The 21200-nt window shown below is 38.0% G+C and overlaps 1 protein-coding gene across 4 annotated transcripts in view; it reads left to right on the top strand.

Moving 5' to 3' along the window:
• Nucleotides 1–21200, top strand: part of LOC149577317 (uncharacterized) — a 96179-nt gene that overhangs the window by 32625 nt on the left and 42354 nt on the right. For 2 of the 4 annotated variants that reach the window (XM_089823413.1, XM_089823416.1), the window contains exon 3: nt 17969–18031. The exons of the other annotated variants lie outside the window; for them this stretch is intronic. In XM_089823413.1, the coding sequence (XP_089679539.1) occupies nt 17969–18031 (63 nt within the window). The remainder of the gene's footprint in view (nt 1–17968; nt 18032–21200) is intronic. 4 annotated transcript variants of the gene reach the window in all.

Here is a 21200-nt window from a genome sequence, read left to right as displayed (position 1 = left end):
TGGGTTCAAAGAACATCTATATAATTTGAAAGAAAAGGTTTCTCACTTACAAGCTATTTTTTGTGATGATGCAAGTTACTTAGTGAAAGGTGTTTGTTCTACATCTTTCAAATTGGATTTTGGTATTCCATTGCACCTAAGTGATGTATTATCTATACCAGGTATAAAAAGGAATCTGTTTTATATATTGGTCTTGGAAGACAAAGGCTATCATGTTGTCTTTGCTGATGGTAAATTCTTGGCATGGAATATTAATAATGATTTTCAATCAGCCCGTGAAATTGGGGTTCGTAATGATAGCCTTTACAAGCTTTCAACTCGTCCTATCCATGCATTTTCTCCTGATACTTCAATGGCACAAGAGGTTTGGGCATCTAAATTTTAGAGCTTTAGCCACTATGGAGAAGGCTGTAATTGGTCTTCCAAAGCTGAATCATAATCATGAGGAGTTTGCAAGGGATGCTCTCTAGGTAAGAATATTAAGAGCACTTTTCATAGTAGTGCATCTAGAGCTAAAGATATTTTAGAATTAATTCATTCAGATTTATGTGGTTCAATGCTTGTTGCATCTCTTTGTGGTTTTTGGTACTATATTACATTCATAGATGATTTTTCTTGTAAGTGTTGGATCTATTTTCTTAAGTCTAAGGAATATGATGAGGCATCGTCCTGTTTTTAAGAATTCAAAGCATTGGTTTGAAAATTTGTCTAACGAAAGGGTTAAGATCTTATGATCTGAATATGTTGTTGACGTGTTTCATAATTATTGTATTGAAGCTGAGATTAAGAGGGAGTTCTGTGTTCCCTATAATCCTCAACAAAATGGTGTTCTTGAAAGGAAGAACATGACAATTGTTGAGGCAGCAAAGGCAATGATTAATGATCAAAGCCTTCAAACATTTCTATGGACTGGAGGTTGCAAGACAACAATTCACATTCAGAATCACAGTCTTCATCAGATTATTGAGAACATGACACCAAAAGAAGCATTTACATATATAAAACTAGATGTTAGTGTTGGTTTTGGAGGATTGCTGGAAATGTAATAGGCACCGCCATAATGTTTGGTATGCGTTTTCCAAATGGCAGTGACCTCTTATTTAAATTGAGAATAAGTGATGAAGAGACATTGTCCATTCATTAACTAGATAATTAGTATAATAAGACTTAATCTTTGTTATATATATATATTAATCTCTCATATAAACTTATATCTCATATATGATGAAAACATATATATAAATTATATCTCATATATAATTATATATAGATTTATCCGACAGAAGCTACCAAATATCAACACTCCCTCTTAGATAGGGAGGATAAATACGACATATATTACACCATTAGTAATATTAGTCATTACAAATTTTAAGGATATCTTTGATCAAAAAAATCCACCATTTTGATATCACATTTGATATCATGAGTATTGGCCTTCAGAATAAATGATATTCACTGAATACTCTGAGTAATGATGTTTAGAGTATCAACACTTCACCATTTACTCAATAAAGTAATGGTTTGCAAAATATCAACATATGATATTCACCATTTTGATATCACATTTGAGTATTGGTCTATAGGATATCAACATATGATATTCACCAAATACTTGTTGAGGTCGGTTTTGTACCAGTACATAACATATAGCAATTGAACACTTGATATAGGATATCAAATACTCAATTCCTCTCTTGAAAAGTTAATACTCACGAAGACATGAGAAAAAACTCCAACGTTCCTTACACTTGTGGATACTAATTGTAACAGCCGGTCTTCTACTATCTAATTTCATTAATAAACTGACTGATTTATAATTCATAATCACATGACATGGAATTCAAAAGCAGTTTAGAACTGAAATTAAATCTACAATGCCTTTCTATTCGAATAAATTTATCATTGACTAATAATTAATGTAAACAGCCGGAAATAAATCTAATCTAATTATAGATTACATACATGAAAATGTAGTTATTATGCTAATGAACAACTAACTAGATTTTAAGGATAACATCTAATTTTTTTTTTTTTTTTTCAGTTAATGAAATTTGCAGCTTGAAAGGAAAACACTAACTTAAAGGATAATTAGAACATATTGTTTTTAGTTGAGAGACTTTCTAAATTGGTCGTCCAAGCTCTGACTTCGGTGAGAGGAGAAGCATTATCATAGGCTTAACCTCCCAACCGTGGACTTTTTTACTAATCCATACATGTTCTAAATTAATAGAACGGTCCTCCCTACTCCAAGGTCGGGCATGGGATGTTCATTGATCCAGCCATAGGAGTATTCAGGTGAGTTGAGGTCCCAACAGCAATTCGGAAGAATAATTGAAGCATCAAGATAACAACACGATCAACTTGTTGTGGCAAGTCTGCCTAATACCATGTAATATCCTCCCCTGATTTGAACTTTGACTTGTAGAAATTTAACTTAAGGAATATTGTCAAACACTTTGTATGCAAACTCATAAAGCTGATTTCCTCAATAAATTGCTTTCCAATGAGTAGATTTACGAACAACTATGAAGTGACATTAAAATGCATAATACACATCATAACATTTTCACAAACACTTGGCACACATTCAACAGTATATGAAAAATTTGGAAACTCTTTCAATCTGCTGATAAAAGGGTGATTTTTAAATGTAGATGTGCACTTACAGCTGCCTTAAAGGCTGCAACAACTATTCAGACTTGTATTCAACAATTATTATGCAAAGTATCAAAAATTGACAGAAGAAACCTGGAATTAGTTGCCGTAGTATTTTGCAGATGTAGTCGGCAGCCCTCCAAACTTCTAATCAGCCGGAAAAACAAGTAAACTTGATACCAACACTGTTCACGCCGTACTGTAGCAAAATACTGTTTATGCCGATTGTAGCAAAATACTGTTCATGCAGCACTATAGCAATAACTAACTTCAGATCTGCACCTCAAACCCTTGTAAATTTCTTTATGCGAACACCCCAAATGAAACCCAGTGTGTTTCCTGAAGTGAAAACACCATTGATCCTCCTAACTGTGTCTTCCAACAGCGAAGAGAATGCTAGCAAAGAGGGATTCCGTCCTCCAAGCCCGATAATCATATATCCAGCAACATAACATTAATTTTCATCCAAGAATACAAAAAAAAGCTCTTCCATTTCTTTTATAGTGTTCTCACAAGAGCTCAATCCTTCGTTTTCTCAATGTGGGATAAAACATAACTCCCTTTATGTACCTTATGTCTCCAATGTGTTATAAAAATAAAGGGAACTCTTTTAATTTAAATATTTCCCACAAACTATAGTCTATGCATTAATAAAGTTAAATATTTAAATTTAACTTTATAAAATGGCTTTATCAATGCATAACAAATCTTATCAATGATAAATAAGTTTTCCTGTCGATTTTAAACAATTACCATCGACATACCACTGTGACTGAATGTCCGGCCATGTCCAAGATGACTTACTATAAATAGTAAGTATGCCCAAAGTTGCCCCAGAACCCCTCAGAAAGACCTGCAACTGAAACTGTCTAGGCCAAATGGCCTCTAAGCCCCTTTAATGTCCTAGTTAGCCTACGGGACTGTGGGGGAATAGGCTAACGACAACATCATGCTATGAATGCTGGAAAGGGGACATTACAGTCCGCCCTTCCCAAAATTGCTTGTCCTCAAGGAACTTCAGCTTTGGATGCTGCAATATCTGCTCATTTTCCCAAGTAGCATCCTCGACAGGTAGGTTCCTCCACTTCACTAGATACTCCCTGATAGTCCTCCTGCGAAGCACCCTCTCCCTGGAGTCAAGTATGGCCTCGGGAACCAAGATAAGCTTTCCCTCATCATCAAGAGGTGGCAATACTACTGAAGGCACCACATTGTGACCCAATGCCTTCTTAAGGCGTGACACATGGAACACATTATGCACTTTACTGTCTGCAGGCAACTCCAACTCATAAGCTACTTCGCCCACTCTCCTGATTACTTTGAACGGTCCATAGTAGCGTGGTTTCAATTTCTTTGCTCCACTCTTCTTGAGAGAGGACTGTCTATACGGCTGTAACATGAGGTACACCATATCTCCCACCTCAAAAGACCTCTCAACCCTGTGCTGATCAGCATATTGCTTCTGCTGATTTTGTGCTTTTTGCAAATTTTCCTTCAAGGATCGCATAATGTCCTGGCACTCCTGCAAAGTATCCTTGACCTTAGGCACCCTGCTGTCCCCAAATAACAAATCCAAAAAATTAGGAGCATCATACCCGTACAGTGCCATAAAAGGGGACATTTGAATAGACATATGGAAAGAGGTATTATAGCAGTACTCCCCTAGATGTAGCCACTTCACCCAAGCCTTCTGCTCTCCTGCAATGTAGTTTCGAAGGTACCCCTCAACCCATTTGTTCACTATCTCTGTCTGCCCATCAGTTTGGGGGTGGTAGCTGGTACTCGGAGTGAGCTCTGTTCCACATAACCTGAACAACTCCTGCCAAAAGTGGCTCATAAATCTGCTGTCTCTGTCACTGGCTATGCTCCGTGGTATCCCATGTAGTCTGAATACCTCTCGAAAAAATAGTTCTGCTGCTGAATATGTAGACGAAATTGCAAAGAAATGTGCAAATTTCATCAATCTGTCTACCACAACAAAGATACAATCCCGACCCTGTGCCTTGGGGAGGCCTGTGATAAAATCCATGGAAATGCTATCCCACTTCTTCTCTGGTATGGGTAGGGGCTGTAGTAAACCACCCGGAAAAGAATGTTCCTGTTTGTTCTGCTGACACACAGGGCATTCCCTCACAAACTGAAGCACCTCTGATTTGAGTCCTTTCCAAGTGAAGCGCTCTCTCACCTGCTGATATGTCTTAAAGAATCCGGGATGTCCTGCCATTGGTGAATCATAAAATGCCCTCAAAATCTTCTGCTTCATAGCAGACCCGGGTACTAAATAAATCCTTTCCTTGTAGATGATCAGATCATTTACGACAGTGTATCGACTATCTTGAATAGCTCCCTCAATAATGCTAGATGCCCAACTATCCTTAGCATATTCTGCCAAGATCATCTCTCTCCAATCATCCATGACTATCCCAAGAGCAAGCAAATGAGGCCTTCTAGATAAAGCATCTGCAACAATATTTTTCTTCCCTTTGACATAGGCTATGTCGAAATCATAGGCCTGTAATTTACTCACCCATTTCTGTTGCCTGTCATTAAGGTCCTTCTGTCCAAGGAAATGTTTCAAGCTATTATGATCTGTTTTTACTGTGAACCGGCTTCCCACTAAGTATTGCCTGAACTTAGCTAGCGCGTGCATGATTGCTAGCATCTCTTTGTCGTAGATGCTGTAGGTTCTCTCCACACCTCGTAATTTTCTACTCTCATATGCGATGGGATGTTTGTCTTGCATGAGAACAGCTCCTATGCCCTCTCCCGAGGCATCACACTGCAGCTCAAAGGGCCTGGTGAAATCTGGAATGGCTAAAACAGGACATGTACTCATCAGCTCCTTAAACCTGTCAAAACAATCCTGAGCCCTCTCTGACCACTTGAAACTATCTTTCCGTGCCAAATCTGTAAGTGGTGCTGCTATCTGTGAAAATCCCTTCACAAATCTGCGGTAGAACCCACAAAGCTCGAGAAATCCCTTGAGTTGTGAAGTGTTCCTCGGTGGTGGCCAATCCAGAATGGCCCTGATCTTGTCTGGGTCAACCCGAACACTTCCTGCACTAATAATATGCCCTAGATAGAACAACTCTGTCATTCCAAACTCACATTTACTCATCTTGGCATATAATGACTCCCTCTCTAGAATACTGAGCACTGTATCAATATGCTTCAAATGTTCCTCCCAAGTACGGCTGTATATCAGTATATCATCAAAAAATATCAACACAAACTTCCTCAACTGATCTCTGAACACTCTATTCATACAGGACTGGAAAGTGGCAGGGGCATTTGTCAACCCAAAGGGCATGACTAAGAACTCAAAATGTCCATAGTGGCATCTAAAAGCTGTCTTCTCCACATCCACCTCTCTAACTTGTATCTGATGGTAGCCGGATCTCAAATCAATCTTGGAGAAGTAGCATGCACCATGCAATTCATCAATAAGCTCATCGATGCGCGGGATAGGGTATCGGTTCTTGATTGTCTTCTTGTTTAGCTCCCTATAATCAATGCACATCCTCATTGTACCGTCCTTCTTCTTCACCAATACTACTGAAGAAGCGAAAGGACTTTTGCTTGGCCGTATGTGCCCCATGTCAATCAACTCCTTAATTGCCTTTTCTATTTCATCCTTACATCTCTTCGGATGGTGGTAAGGTGTGATGATAACTGGCTTAGCCCCTTCCTCTAATTCAATAACATGCTCGATTCCCCTATCCGAGGGTCTCCCTGGAGGTATCTCACCAAACACCTTAGTATGTTTGGTTATTATTTTTTGTACATCAGGTGGATACTCTTGTTTATGCTGCTCTGTCATCTCAGGCATTACTCTAAACTCTGCTGCCCACTGCACCTGATCATGTCTAAAGAAACTCTGCATCCGCTTGAGTGACACCACTCGAAGTCTCCCATCTGACAAACCTCTGAGCACTATCTTCTTAACATTTGCCTCAAACCTCATTTCCATTTTCTCAAGGTTAAATGTAAACTCTGCTAGAGACTTCATCCAGTTCATCCCAAGCACCATATCCTGATCACCAATGTTGACCACAAAGAAATCTCCTGTCATGTCATAATCTCCCAAACGAAGCTGCAAGTTGGAGATTTTCTTGGTACATTCAATTTTGAAGCCATCGGCAACCATCACCTTAAATCCCCTATGCTCCTCTGTATGTAGCCCTCTGCGTGTCACAAATTTCTCATCAATGAAGTTATGTGTCGCCCCTGTATCAATGAGTGCCACAACTCTCTGTCCATCCAAGGTTCCCCTAACTCTGAAAGTGACGGCCTCCTGTATACTTGACAACTGAGCTATCGTGCTATCACCGCGTGCTTCCTCCTGTGAAGAACTATCATCATCTCCATCTGATTCGGATGACTGCTCTGAATCTCCATCTACTGACTCTTCGGCTGAAAAGTACTCCATCTGCTTAGCTTTTGCTTTCAATGGACACTTATGTGACAAATCCCAAGGCTCCCTGCAATGAAAACAAAGCTTCTTCTTCCTGAGATCATTAAGTGTCTCATTGTCCAACCTCTTACTTTCCTCCTTAGCTGGCTGAACCTCTTTATGAAAAGGTTTCCTGTTCTTATCTTTCCTTGAAGGGAAACTCTTTGCCCGGAATTTATTTTTTGAAGATGAAGAGGAATCCATGTCACGAGCTTTCTTAATGGCTTCCTGCAAAGTGGGAGGGTTGAGAGCTTTAATCCACCCTCTCAACGGATCAGCTAACCCATCCATAAATAGAACTAGTATCCTCCATTCAGATACATCTATTACTAACACTGCAAGTTTCTGAAATTCTGAAATGTATGTTTCCAATGATCCCCACTGTTTAAGCTGAGCTAACTCCTTGAAATGGAGTTTTGGATCCTTCCTATCAAAACGTTCAATCAGCCTCTCTGTAAACTCCACATATGAGGTAATGTGTGCATGTCCCATAGTGACCATACCATGATGCCACCACTCGTGTGCTAACCCATCCAGATGAATTGCTGCGTACTTAATAGCTTCTTCCTCGGGCATAGGGTTCAATTGAAAGTATGTGTCAAGCTTTTGAACCCAAGCTCTTGCTGTAGACTTTCCTGAGCCATCATAATACGGTAACTCAAGTCTCCCTACTTTCTTCCGTAGCTCATAGCTTTGGTTCCTGTCATGTCCACGTGGCATATGTTTCATCCACACATCCATATACTCCCTAAAGGTAATTGCAGCAGTAAAATCTGGCCCTTCGGCTTCCCAATCTCTCCTCAACTAGTCCTGTATATCAGTAATCTGGGGCTCTGGTACGAGCTGCTCTGGAGCTCTAGGAGGAAATGTAGGAATCATGGGCCTTGAACTCACTGTCCTAGCTCGCTGGGGTGCATGACCGAAATTGTTCCCAACTTGTTCATCTCCATTATGTGTCCCATCCTGATCATTTCCATTCTGATTGTTACCATTCTGATTATTTCCTCCACCCATGTTAGCATTCAACCCCATTTGACGAGCCATCATCTGCATCATAAGATCCAATCTCTGATTCTGTTCCTGTGCCCTTTGTTCTGCTACTCGCTGACCCTGTACCAAGGTCTCTAATAACTGTAAGAATCTTTCCTCTCCAGGCTCTGGACCGGCATTCCCGCCTCCACCTAATCTTGTATTCCTGTCATCTCGGTCACCCATATTGCTGTCTTGATCAAAGAATACCTCCGCTGTGTCTGTATGACTGGATTCTATACCCCCCTGTATGGATGAACTAGACTGTTTTCTTTGCAGGTCTGAACTCCTACTTTGTCTTGCTCTGGTATTGCGGAAATTATAAGGCCCCTGTCGCATGCTCAAACATAAATGCTCTGATTTTAGTGTTTTGACATTTCATCAAACACTTTCCCCTCTATCCGCCAGTTCCAAATTTCCTATAAGACCTCCACAGGATGGCAGGACTTATAGCTCTGATACCACTGTAATATCCTCCCCTGATTTGAACTTTGACTTGTAGAAATTTAACTTAAGGAATATTGTCAAACACTTTGTATGCAAATCATAAAGCTGATTTCCTCAATAAATTGCTTTCCAATGAGTAGATTTACGAACAACTATGAAGTGACATTAAAATGCATAATACACATCATAACATTTTCACAAACACTTGGCACACATTCAACAGTATATGAAAAATCTGGAAACTCTTTCAATCTGCTGATAAAAGGGTGATTTTTAAATGTAGATGTGCACTTACAGCTGCCTTAAAGGCTGCAACAACTATTCAGACTTGTATTCAACAATTATTATGCAAAGTATCAAAAATTGACAGAAGAATCCTGAAATTAGTTGCCGTAGTATTTTGCAGATGTAGTCGGCAACCCTCCAAACTTATAATCAGCCGGAAAAACAAGTAAACTTGATACCAACACTGTTCACGCCGTACTGTAGCAAAATACTGTTCATGCCGATTGTAGCAAAATACTGTTCATGCAGCACTATAGCAATAACTAACTTCAGATCTGCACCTCAAACCCTTGTAAATTTCTTTATGCGAACGCCCCAAATGAAACCCAGTGTGTTTCCTGAAGTGAAAACACCATTGATCCTCCTGACTGTGTCTTCCAACAGCGAAGAGAATGCTAGCAAAGAGGGATTCCGTCCTCCAAGCTCGATAATCAGATATCCAACAACATAACATTAATCTTCATCCAAGCATACAAAAAAAAGCTCTTCCATTTCTTTTATAGTGTTCTCACAAGAGCTCAATCCTTCGTTTTCTCAATGTGGGATAAAACATAACTCCCTTTATGTACCTTATGTCTCCAATGTGTTATAAAAATAAAGGGAACTCTTTTAATTTAAATATTTCCCACAAACTATAGTCTATGCATTAATAAAGTTAAATATTTAAATTTAACTTTATAAAATGGCTTTATCAATGCATAACAAATCTTATCAACGATAAATAAGTTTTCCTGTCGATTTTAAACAATTACCATCGACATACCACAGTGACTGAATGTCCGGCCATGTCCAAGATGACTTACTATAAATAGTAAGTATGCCCAAAGTTGCCCCAGAACCCCTCAGAAAGACTTGCAACTGAAACTGTCTAGGCCAAATGGCCTCTAAGCCCCTTTAATGTCCTAGTTAGCCTACGGGACTGTGGGGAAATAGGCTAACGACAACATCATGCTATGAATGCTAGAAAGGGGACATTACATACCACCTTGGCCAAGGATTTCGAATGTGGGTTTATAACCCGATCTCCACCACTCAGCTTGACAACTAGTTTCAAAAGTGGAATTTGCATGAGCTAAATGCATTAGATTTATTTGTAATGTAATGGTTACTGATTTTCGTTCTTGTTTTCTTTTTAACAGGTTCATCTACACCTCCTCACCATTAATAGGCCATCAGGTTGGTGTCTCCTTGGTGCTTGAACCATTAACTTTTACTAATATAACAAGTACCTATTCACAAGATTCTGGCTCTACAACTTGTGAATTTCCTTGGTACTTGGGATTTGTACTCATCTCAGAATTGAACATTGTTCCATATTGTTAAACATATTTATCAGAAGAAAAACATTTCAGGAAATCTGCAGAGTTTAAAATGTACAGTATGGTGATGGAATAATCTTATATTCAAAAGAAATTCAAAGTTGTGGTAGTCGATTATTCTTGAGAAATATATTAAACCAATATGGCATTACAGTTGGCTGTTTCTATTAACACTTACAGTTTATGAAGTGGACATGAATACAGATGATTACGTACATATATCAGATCTTATGACAGACGGCTTGTTTTATTACTGACTGGAAAACATGAACAATACTCAACTGCCGACTCAGCTTAACAAGTTGAGAGAATAGAATAAGGAAAGAATTATAAAAAGGTCTCCTTACGTGACTCAATGCTATGTAGTCAATTTGGCTATAACCTGAACTCGGACGCCTTCTTCAGATCTCCACAGGAAGCAGTGGATTATGGCATACAAATACATATAATTTCGGGTGTTAAGGATGTTGTAACCGAGCAAGAGAATCAAGTGAAATTGTAAAATAAAGCAAAATTTGGATATCTTTGTATGAGCCAAAACACGACAAGGCCATCATAAATAACTTTGGAAGAGACTTTACGGCTTCTCGCCATTACAAGATTACATTCAAATTTTAATTCGATTAGTTAGAAAGAACAAAAAGAAAGAGGGAAAAATGAAAGGAAAAAGGAAAGATGAAAAGTTTATTTAATAATATTATTTTATATTATTTTATCTTCTTGGTTAAATTTATAAATATGTATTTGCAAGGTGGCATTATTGGATTAATAATTCTAATGTAATGGTGCCACTTTGTATTTATTTATCTATGATTTTAATCGAGAGAGTAAAATAATATTATTATTTGATAAATTTAATTAAGGTAAGAATTTTATTTATTTTTTAATATTTATATTGTTTTTAGTTTTTAATTTTAGCTCATGCGGATTCCACCAAGAAATTTAATGTCAAGTCCTAATAAACTTGCCAAGGCGATTTTTTTAGGTCAAACTTGTCATTCCTGATAACTGAATCTTATGACCATCCCATTCCGATGACCTCGTTTCGTAATGCTTCCCCTCTCTCTTCGATCTTCATCCTGCAACCTTTAAAACAACGTTCTCGCCAAAAACATCAATTTCATGATTCATAATTTGTTAGATAAAATCATTAGGAAATTTCATTATAAATACTAACTAATTCATCATAAATGTTCAACGGCTAAAATTAACGGACTCCATTTCCCATGAACACAACGGCTAGATTTAACTGACTTAGTTTCATATGATATTTAGATCGATGCAACGGCTAAACTTAATTGCTTCAATTTCACATGAACATGAACAAATAAACAACGGCTATAACTACCATGATATAACGACTATTATGAACTAACTCAATTTCACTTGAACATGAAAAATTAATTTGGTTCAACGGCTATATTTAGCTTAATAATTTTGGGGCAAAGATTGGGATGTAACACTTAGTTATCGATGTGATTTGTTGGTAATCATGTAGGCGGCCTTACGATGTTCATTCAAGGATGACTTGGGTTTTTGGATGATGGTGATGATTTTGTATGAGTGCTAGATGATGTTGACGGTGATGATGATGGGGGCAATAATGTTCTAATGACTTTTACCTTCCTAACTTTCTTAGAATGAAATTTGATTACTCAACTGCTTGCTATTTTACTCTTACTTCTATGAATGGAAAGATTAGCAAATGGACGGATATCAAATCTAATGAAAGTTTACCAGTTGCTCTACGTCCATAGATGCAATGGTTCAAGGGAAAAGACTAGTTTACCACGCAAGGCTTCCCAACAAGCCGCTAGGAAGCTAGTGGCCTAGTTATAGATCCCTATCAAACATCCACTAATATGACCATGCAACTATCCATCTACTCTTACTCTTACTTAGCAACTTTCTCAAAATGAAATCCACTTTAATAGCTTCAAAAGAAATCTAACTTTAACTATTTGGAAGTAGAAACCATGCAATAACACCAAATGTTCTTAATCACCATGCAAGTCACAACAATAATAGAGGCAATTTTGGTATTATCTTAGCAACAAATTTCTTCGACCCTTTACAAATGAGAGCAAATGGCCTTATATAGAGGCCAAAATTACAAACAATGGTAGAGATTAAGAGGCAAAACCATGGATCCAGATTGGATCCTAGAAATCCTAATTAGGGTTGCCACCTCATCAGCCAATGAGAAGATGCCACCTCATCAATGGACCAATGAAAAAAAAGAAAAAGTGGCAACCAATGAGAAGGCACCAAAATGGTAGCCAATCAGAATTAGACACCTATCCTACCCAAGAAGAAGGAGAATTTTCCACTTGGGCTTACATCATGGATCTTCTAATATAGTTCTACCCCTTTCTTTCATCTTTTTAGCCAAAGTAATGAACTTGGCTAGCTTGTCATTGACTTCCTTCATGGGAGGGCAAAGTGTATGTTTCATCTTGAGCTCAGCTAAATTCATCATGTTGCTCGTTGCTTGCAGTGTTTTCTCATGATCCTTCTCATATTCTTTCGTGTATCCGATAAAGGCATTGAGGAAGGCAAGGGTGCCCAAATGTTTTTTCTTGATGGCAACCTTCCCCAACTCATCCAATCTCAATCCAAATTCTGTCTCATTGACGTTCTCCTCTTTGATATCTTCAAAATCAAGCACAGTCCCAACATCGCTCATCATGGTTGAAACGAAAGTGTTAACACCCGGGCTGTGCTATGCAATCTCGTTCTATACCTCTTCAAATATTCTCGATCTAATAGTCAAGGCAACAAACCAAGACTCCACCGTACTCAATCCTCCTTCATCTATCAACTTGGTTCTTTCCAAATATCTCTTCGGTAGCTCAATGAATGCCTATAGCTTGGGAATGGCTAAGTCCTTGACTGGAAGGAAATTCTTCCATTCACCTTCAAATATTCTAAATCTATTTCTAATAGCCATTAATGTACTGAATGTCGAGACAAAGGAAGGCAAGAAATTTCGCCCATCTTGGATTGTAACATGGATCCAATCCTTGACTTCACACGACTGAGCCGATATCTCTTCTATGTTGCTCCCGCTGTCTTAAGGAAGGTCTGCCTGGTGCAAATATTGGATAGGCTGGCAATCTCTCCAATGCTTGTTCTCGGCCTTCAACTTTACAATCCTTTTGTTTGCCTTCCTCAACCTTTCTCTGATTGAAACCATGCCTTCTTGGATCTCCTCACATTCCATGTCATTTGTGATTCTTCCCAAGTTATGCTCTACTATCTCATATTCCTGAGCTACAATCTCATTCAATGCCTTGCTAACTGTTGGTATAGCAATCTAAACTTTTCAGTGACCATCATTGTCACTCCTGATTACCTTTGCCACTGTTTTTGCAATTTGTTTTTGGTTCTTGCTATTACCCTTTTCCATTAATCCTTGGATATCTTCAATTGTTCGGGCAGTCACTACCTTGCCTCTTGGCATAAGCATTTGCCTTAACCATAATGGTGCAGTGCATCTCCCCAAATTTGGATTCGGTTTGACTAGCAAAGATCACCAACAGTGTCGGGTGCCTGGCTTATTTTCTCAATATCAATTGGCCTATCCTATTCTTCACTAGTGACTGTCATATCATCTCCATGTTGGTTCTCTGAGAAAGGAGAGTACTCGGTGCTATCACTGTAACCACTTGATTCTGAATCAGAGCTCACCTCTATTGCGGCCCCTTGTCCACTTGTATTATCTTCTTGGCTTCTAGCCTCAATTATGCTCTCCCTTGACGGTGCTGCATTCTATTTCGTTGCTGGAGATTCTTGATGTTCTTTACTTTTCTCCACCTCCAAACCTCTCTTCCTGTTCTTAACTGTTCTTTTCTGCTTGCTACTGCCCTCACTTGTCTGTCTGACTGATTCTATTAGACCTTCCTTTGGTTTCATCTTCTCATAAGCAAGATGTACCCTCTGACTTTGTAATTTCCTTAACTTCTCATTATACCACGACTCAGGGTGTAGGTCCACTGTCCTTGTAACTGCCTCCAAGGAAGGATCTTGATGATCATCCCAATCCACTGGATTCAACTCTGTTCCATCCACTGTATCATAATTTTCTCTTAGCACATTTTCATCATCTTCTAGTTGATCGGGAATATCAAGGCCTCTCCATCTGATTGCCCTTATCATGTTCACTGACAATCTTGAGAAAGCTAGCTTTCTCACATGAAAGTAATCTTGGGCATTGGCCCAAAAATCTTCTATAGTAGGAACATTTTTAAATGTCTTTTCGTGAGATGCTTTTATAAGACCATTAGGTCGAATCCTTACCTTGCCCTATACCATCCTAGATGATACCATTCTAACTCTTTCTCTACAGTTGCAAAGGCGACAGGATTGGGGCAACTATCATTGCCAATTCCAAATGAGAAGGTAATCCTTGTCTCACCTTTAAGTTTCATCATTTTGTCATAATGCTCAATTTGCCTAGCCAACTCCATCAAAACTACCTTGTCGGGTGGGTACCTTGGAAGACTCTTGGGACAGATTGTACTTCCTGCTACTCTAATAAATGTGAATTGCGGAAATTGGATGAACCAATTCCCATACTTCTTAACTTTTGCTTCCGCTTCGATGAGAGCCTTCTAGCAGGTGTCCCTTGTAATATCCTTACTATCTTCATGGCAAAGGCGTCAGAAAACATCTTATAATCCTTGGTGTTGTGCAGATGCAGCTATGGGTAGCACTCGTGCACCAAACATTGTCCCAACCCATTGCCAATTACTCCTAAGGCCTCAAGTCCAAGATTTTCATATAATCTTGCAACTAGATAGAAAAGATAGGACCCCATATAGAATTGCATTTGATTTTGTACGGTCCTAAGTTTCAATTCTTAATTCTCGCTTATAATCCTAGCCCAATCAAATCTTCTTTTTCCATTTTCAATTCCATCAATAAAATAATACATCTAGTTCTCAAATTGCATATCTTGAGCTAAGCCCATGATCTGGCTGAGGAGCACAATAAGATCGCCATACTTTGATTTGAAATCCGACTTAGTGAGCTTTGACAACTTGGTAACTCCCTTCTTGCCTTTGTGCAACCAATTTTGCTTTAGGTGAATGAAGTAAGCCTCCTGATTATCCTGAAATAACTTAGCCACTTGATCCATCATTACCATTGTCATGCTTTTATACTGGGGAATATTAAATGCTTCTTCGACCACTTGTCCGCCAATGTTGGTCAACAGTCTCTTCCCTTCATAAAAAATGATGGACTTGGTAACAATATCAAACTGGGATGCACACTCCATTACCAATTCTGGACAAGGCAAGGTAGGAGGGAAGGCCTCATGTGTACAGTTCCGATTTTGTAGATTTTCTTTGCCATGGGGGATTGCCCTTCCTTCAATCTGTCCTTTAACTGCATCATGTTCACTGTACCGATATTGGTGTCACTTATTCGCCTCACTTTCGAGAAGAAGGCGGTCTTAGGCATCATGTCCTCCTTGTCTTTTTTGGTATTCGTTCCCTTTGGGTTCTTGCGTAACTAACATCTACCATTCTAAACACTTATTTCTGCCCCTTCGTTTTAAATGATATGGACTACACTTATCGATCTCCAAACTTCTTTCTATCAATGAAATCTAGCTTATTTATGCCTCGCCAAGTCCTATCTCTACACTTATCGATCTCCAACCTTCAACTTAAGGGTGGGACTACCACTTATTTTTGCCTCTTCGTTACCTTAGGATGGACTACACTTATATCTCCCAACTTCAATCCTAGGGTGGTCTAGTTTATTTTTGCCTCTCCAAGTGTCCTATCATGAAATCTACACTTATCTCTCCAAACTTCAACTTATCAATGAGATGATGAAGTGGTGGATGATGAATGCAAGAAGAATATAAGGGAAACGAAACCAAGCAAGAACAAGGAATAGAATCCGTCTTTAACAATCTTCACCTCTAAAATGAATAGAATCGCAACTTAATTTTGTCTTTACCAATAATCAGGCCCTCATCAAGTTCAGATCAAGTTTTCAAAATTTTAATCCTCCTTGCAAATAATGATGCCCTAGCAAAAATCAGAATTTTGTCCCCTTGAAATTGCCCATATATTTGCCAAAAATCAGACCTTGGATAATGTATCTCCTTTACCACATAAAATAGCCCAAATCTAGGGCAGAAATTCATAGCCTCTAGCAAAAATCAGAACTTTGAGAAATTGCCCAAGCAAGAGAAAATATTCAGATCTACTCCCAAATCACTTAGGGCAGAAATTCGCCCAAATTGGAAGGAGAATGGTGCCAAGCAAGAAAAATCTGCTCCAACAAGAAAATCGCCTAGGCTAGAAATTGCCTCTTGAAGAAAAAATCGCCCAACACAAGAGGAGGAGGAAGTTGGAATGAGGAGATAAGAGGGGGGGAGCCCCTTTTATACCACAATTTCATGTCTCTCCAAGCTGGTCGACTTGCCTTGGAGGAGAACAAAATTAAATTAGCATCCTTAGTAATGGCCCAGATTTAAATGCCATGCTAAATTTACTTAGCTCAAAGTGAAATTAAACTATTAATTGCCGACTGTGATCAAAAATTGCAAAATAAAACAAGGAAAGCCTAGGAGATGCCAAAATTTTCATTTAAAAACGTTTTAGCAATTAAAATATCATTAAAATCAACCTTAGCAAACCAAAATCAATTTTCAATTTTAATTTACCAATTTCTTTTGAACATTTAAAAATCTCCTAAGCAATATTTCAATTGATTTCATGAGATTTTGCAATTTAATCTATTTTTAATTTTGCAATGCAATTTTAATTTTAACTAAAATAAATCATTTTCTAGCATCCAAAATCGATTTTCCAATTTTTAATTTCACTATAAAAAAATTTCTTTTTCACTGAAAAATTCAAGATTTTCCAAAACAGTTAAATCTATTAAAAAATGTCATTTTGAAAATGTCCAAGTCTATACAATTATTTCCAATTTTCAAAATCCGTCCGAGTTAAAAATTTTGCAAATTTATCCTACCGAATATTGTTCTAACCATCAAAAATATTGTTCTAACCATCAAAAATATTGTCTTTGAAATTTGTTTTGCCTAAGGATAAAATTACATTTTCCGGAAAATCAAGTTTCGCACCAGGTGAAAAAGAAATCCAACCACATCCTTCCTGTCCTGAAGGCATCCAAAGTGTAAAATTTTCAAATTGAAAACTTTTGGACAACTGAAAAAAAAAAACTTGCCAAGGCAATCGAAAAAAAGGGGTCCCCAAAATTTTGGGGCGATGATGTGAAAACTTCACAACATCTGGCGTCTCCATTGGTGAAATGTTCTTGAACGTTTCAAGAATAAAACAACTTAGAACAAAATCTCAGGATGGCCTATCTAAAAACTTACTTAAGGACAAACACTCGACAAAGGAAAGAACTCTCAAGTTGATCCTAAGCACCTTGACCATAAGTTAATCATGTGTGTGCAAATGATTCATTCCCCGCTCGACAAGAACTTGGTAATCTCTCAGATCCATTAAAGCCATTATAAATATCCTTACTTCAAAAGCAACCTGGATAGAGCCCCGTTGCCAGTCAGGCATCTATAGCCCTGATGGAGTTATTGCTGTGGCACCACAATCATCTTTCTACCTTTAGTGATTATTTTTTATAGCACCGGTAGAGATTATTGCACACCCTTGAACCAAATTTCATCTTTATTTTCACTTTGATACTGCCTGTTCTTTTGCATAAATTCGTTTGTTTCTTTTCTCATGATATTTCTCTTTTTCTCAATCTTTTGTTTGGCTTGCAGGCAATGAAGCTTGCGGAGGGTTTGGAAGACCACAATGGCGCCGAAGTAGGTGTAAGATTTATAGTAAGTCCAACTTCAGTTCAAAACACCAAGAACTCAGAGCAATTAAGTGTGAGTAGAATGTTGTAACCATGTCAAGGATAACTTAGGAACCTCTGTCGAGTTTAACCCAAATTCAGTACAAGTTCTACTATATACTAATGACTAAGCACATCCTTTAATCTCTGAACCTTGTCAAATGTATTCAAGAAATGAACAAGACGAACTCCGTTTTGTCACCAAAAATGTAAAATCTACACACCTCGCCCACGAGTGATAACATTGGTCCCCTTTGCGCTTGCGAAGGCCTAAAACCACAATTGCCTTCCAACTGAGGAAGCTAAAAAAAAATCTCAAGTCAAATGACTTGGTGCAAATCAAATCGAACTCCCTCACAACACCTAAACTAAACAACTGAAAGAAAACTACTCTAAACAACTGAAAGGGAAATTACTCTAACCTTTCGGCCAAATGGTCCAAAACAAACTCTACTCTAAAGAATGGAAAGAAAACTAAACTACTCACTGAAGGCAAACCTAAATTGACTATGTACAAAAAGGGCTCCAGACCGAGTCCTAGGCTTGGAAGTAATGCTTGAGGAATTGCCCATTGACAGGCAATGGGACATCCTCACCAGTGAGTGTCTTAAGTCTAAATGCATTATCCCCAATCATTTTTGAAATTTGGAAAGGACCCTTCCATAGTTTGTCAAATTTATCATGTTGTCCTTTCCTTCCATGGGCTTTGTCTCAATATAAGACCAAGTTAGAGATCTTGAAGGCCTCATATTGCGTGTTTTTGTCAAACCAACATTTTAGTACCCCTTGATGTTTTGCAAATTTTTCTAGGGCTTTATCTCTTTTTTCATCTAATTGCATCAGTTGAGCCAATCTAACTTGAACTTTGTCTTTGTTCTCATCATAGTATTCTTGTATGAACCTTAAAGTTGGAATTATCAATTGAATCAGGAATACAGGGTTTTGTCCATAAACCAAATGATAAGGAGTGATTCCTATGGACTCTTTAACTCTTGTTCTATCGGCCCACAAAGCGTATCTCAGCTGTGTGTGCCAATCTCTTGGGTTCCTGTCTAAAATTTTTCCAATCATAGTCAAAAGGTTCTTGTTTGTGGATTCTGCTAGGCCATTCCCCTGGAGATAGTAACCTGATGAAAATTTTAAAATGATCCCATGGTCGAATGCCCACGTATGAAATTTCAAAGAAATGAAAGTAGAACCATTATCACATACAAAAGCAGAAGGACACCCAAACCTGGTACTGATTCTTTCCTCTAAAAATTTGATGACAATCTTAGCAATGCAATTCTTGAAATCTTGAGCTTTTTACCACTGAGTACAGTAGTCAGTTGTGGTTAGAATATACCTGTGTTGCGCTGAGGAAGGTGGATTGATAGGACCAATGAAGTCAAGTCCCCACATTGCGAAAGGTCTCACCTCAATAAGCGGCCGCAAAGGCATTGCTGGATTCTTTTCTCTCTTAGTCAATGTCTAGCAAACATGACAAGTCTTTACGTGTTCGTGAGTGTCTTTGAACAAGGTTGGCCAATAGAATCCGGCCTTTAATATCCAATGTGCCGTAGCCAAATCTAATCCATGTCTTGTTCCCCATTTATCCAGTTGTGGGAAAAAGTTTGTAGAATACTATTTCACCCCCCTTCTCAGTATTATCTATTTCTAATGAGTGTGTGTGCCTGATAGGAAGAGTACTTCAAGATGTTGTTTTAGCTTGTGTTCAGTGATGATTTCTTGGTGTAACATGAAACAATCTTGTGTTGCCCAAAGTATTGCTAAAGGAGAATATGTTGTAGCTTGTATGGCTGCAAAAGAAGTTGTGTGACTTCGAAAATTACTTGCTAGTTTATTTAGACAAGTTTTCGAACCTACTATGGTTATGTGTGATAATCAAAGTTGTGTGAAACTTTCAGTTAATCTAGTGTTTCATGACAAGACAAAACATGTGAAAATTAAATATCATTACTAAGGAGATATGGCTCAGTGAAAAGCCATCAAGCTTAAATACATGTCTAGAGAAGAGAAGCTTGCTGACATTCTCACCAAGCCACTTCCAAGAGTGAAGTTTTGTTATTTTCAAGATAAGCTTGGTATTGTAGAGAATGATGCTCTTTGTTAGTGTAATTAAGTATTTACTATTTACACTTTACTTAAGTATACTTAGGATAATGCATTTTTCATATAAGTTTACTCTTGGTGGACATGTACTTAGTGGTTATGCTTATCTCTTGCATGACTCCTAGTCATGTTGGTTTCCTTTATATACAAGACACTTCTATTTGCAATCCATTATCATTTGATCATTATTGAAATTCACATCATCTCTCTTCTCTCTTGTGCTATCTCTTGTGCCTCTAGATCTTGGCGTTGCTTTATTGCGTGAGGCAAATTCTTACATGGTATTAGAGCCGAAGGAGCGTTAGTTGCATAACTATTGGAGAGATTTTTTTTTTTGCAGGTCAAAATTGAAGCTTGTTGCTGCAAATCAGATGTTGGCATCACATTGAGAAGGTCCAAAAACCCCTAAATCGACTCTTGTTTCATCCAAATTGGACATCTGAGGCGAAATCTAGAGTTATTTGAATTTTGGAGGTGTGGCAACTCAGAAAAAATAATTACAGAGGTGATTTTCAAACATTGATATCTCACTCATCTGAACTCCTTTTTTCGAGCAATGTTTTTTGTTTTGGAGTAGAATTTTGTGATCTACACATTGGTTTAGGTTGTTTGTGATCTTTATTCTTGAATTTTTTTGAAAATCGCAAATCCCGATTTTTACAACTTCAGAGGATTCGTTCAGGCTCATTTAAACACATTTTTAGGTGCAATTTTTTTTTTGGATGTGCATGATTTTTTGTTTACTTTTCAGACCTGGTATCAGTTTGGAAAAATTTTAAGTGGGCATTTCACTTTCAGCGTTTGGTAATTTTTTGCCTATTCTGGCACTTGTAATTGTTTAGGTCCTTGAGAGATCTTGTGTCTTATATACTTGACTCTGCTATAGCTTCATATTTTTTGTTGTAATATTCATATTCAGAAGTCCACTTTGGCCAAGTTCAGCAAGTGGCAATTGTATTCACACTACATATAAAGTGCCAAAATCACATATTTAGGGGCGGTTTCTTTGATTCATTGCATTTTGGGGGTACATTATTAATGTA

The sequence above is a fragment of the Cupressus sempervirens genome, chromosome 1 (assembly GCF_028749045.1).
Source record: "Cupressus sempervirens isolate cs-2001-9-10 chromosome 1, ASM2874904v1, whole genome shotgun sequence".
NCBI lineage: Eukaryota > Viridiplantae > Streptophyta > Pinopsida > Cupressales > Cupressaceae > Cupressus > Cupressus sempervirens.
Note: the sequence above shows the minus strand (reverse complement) of the source record. Positions and strands in the feature narration are given on the sequence as shown.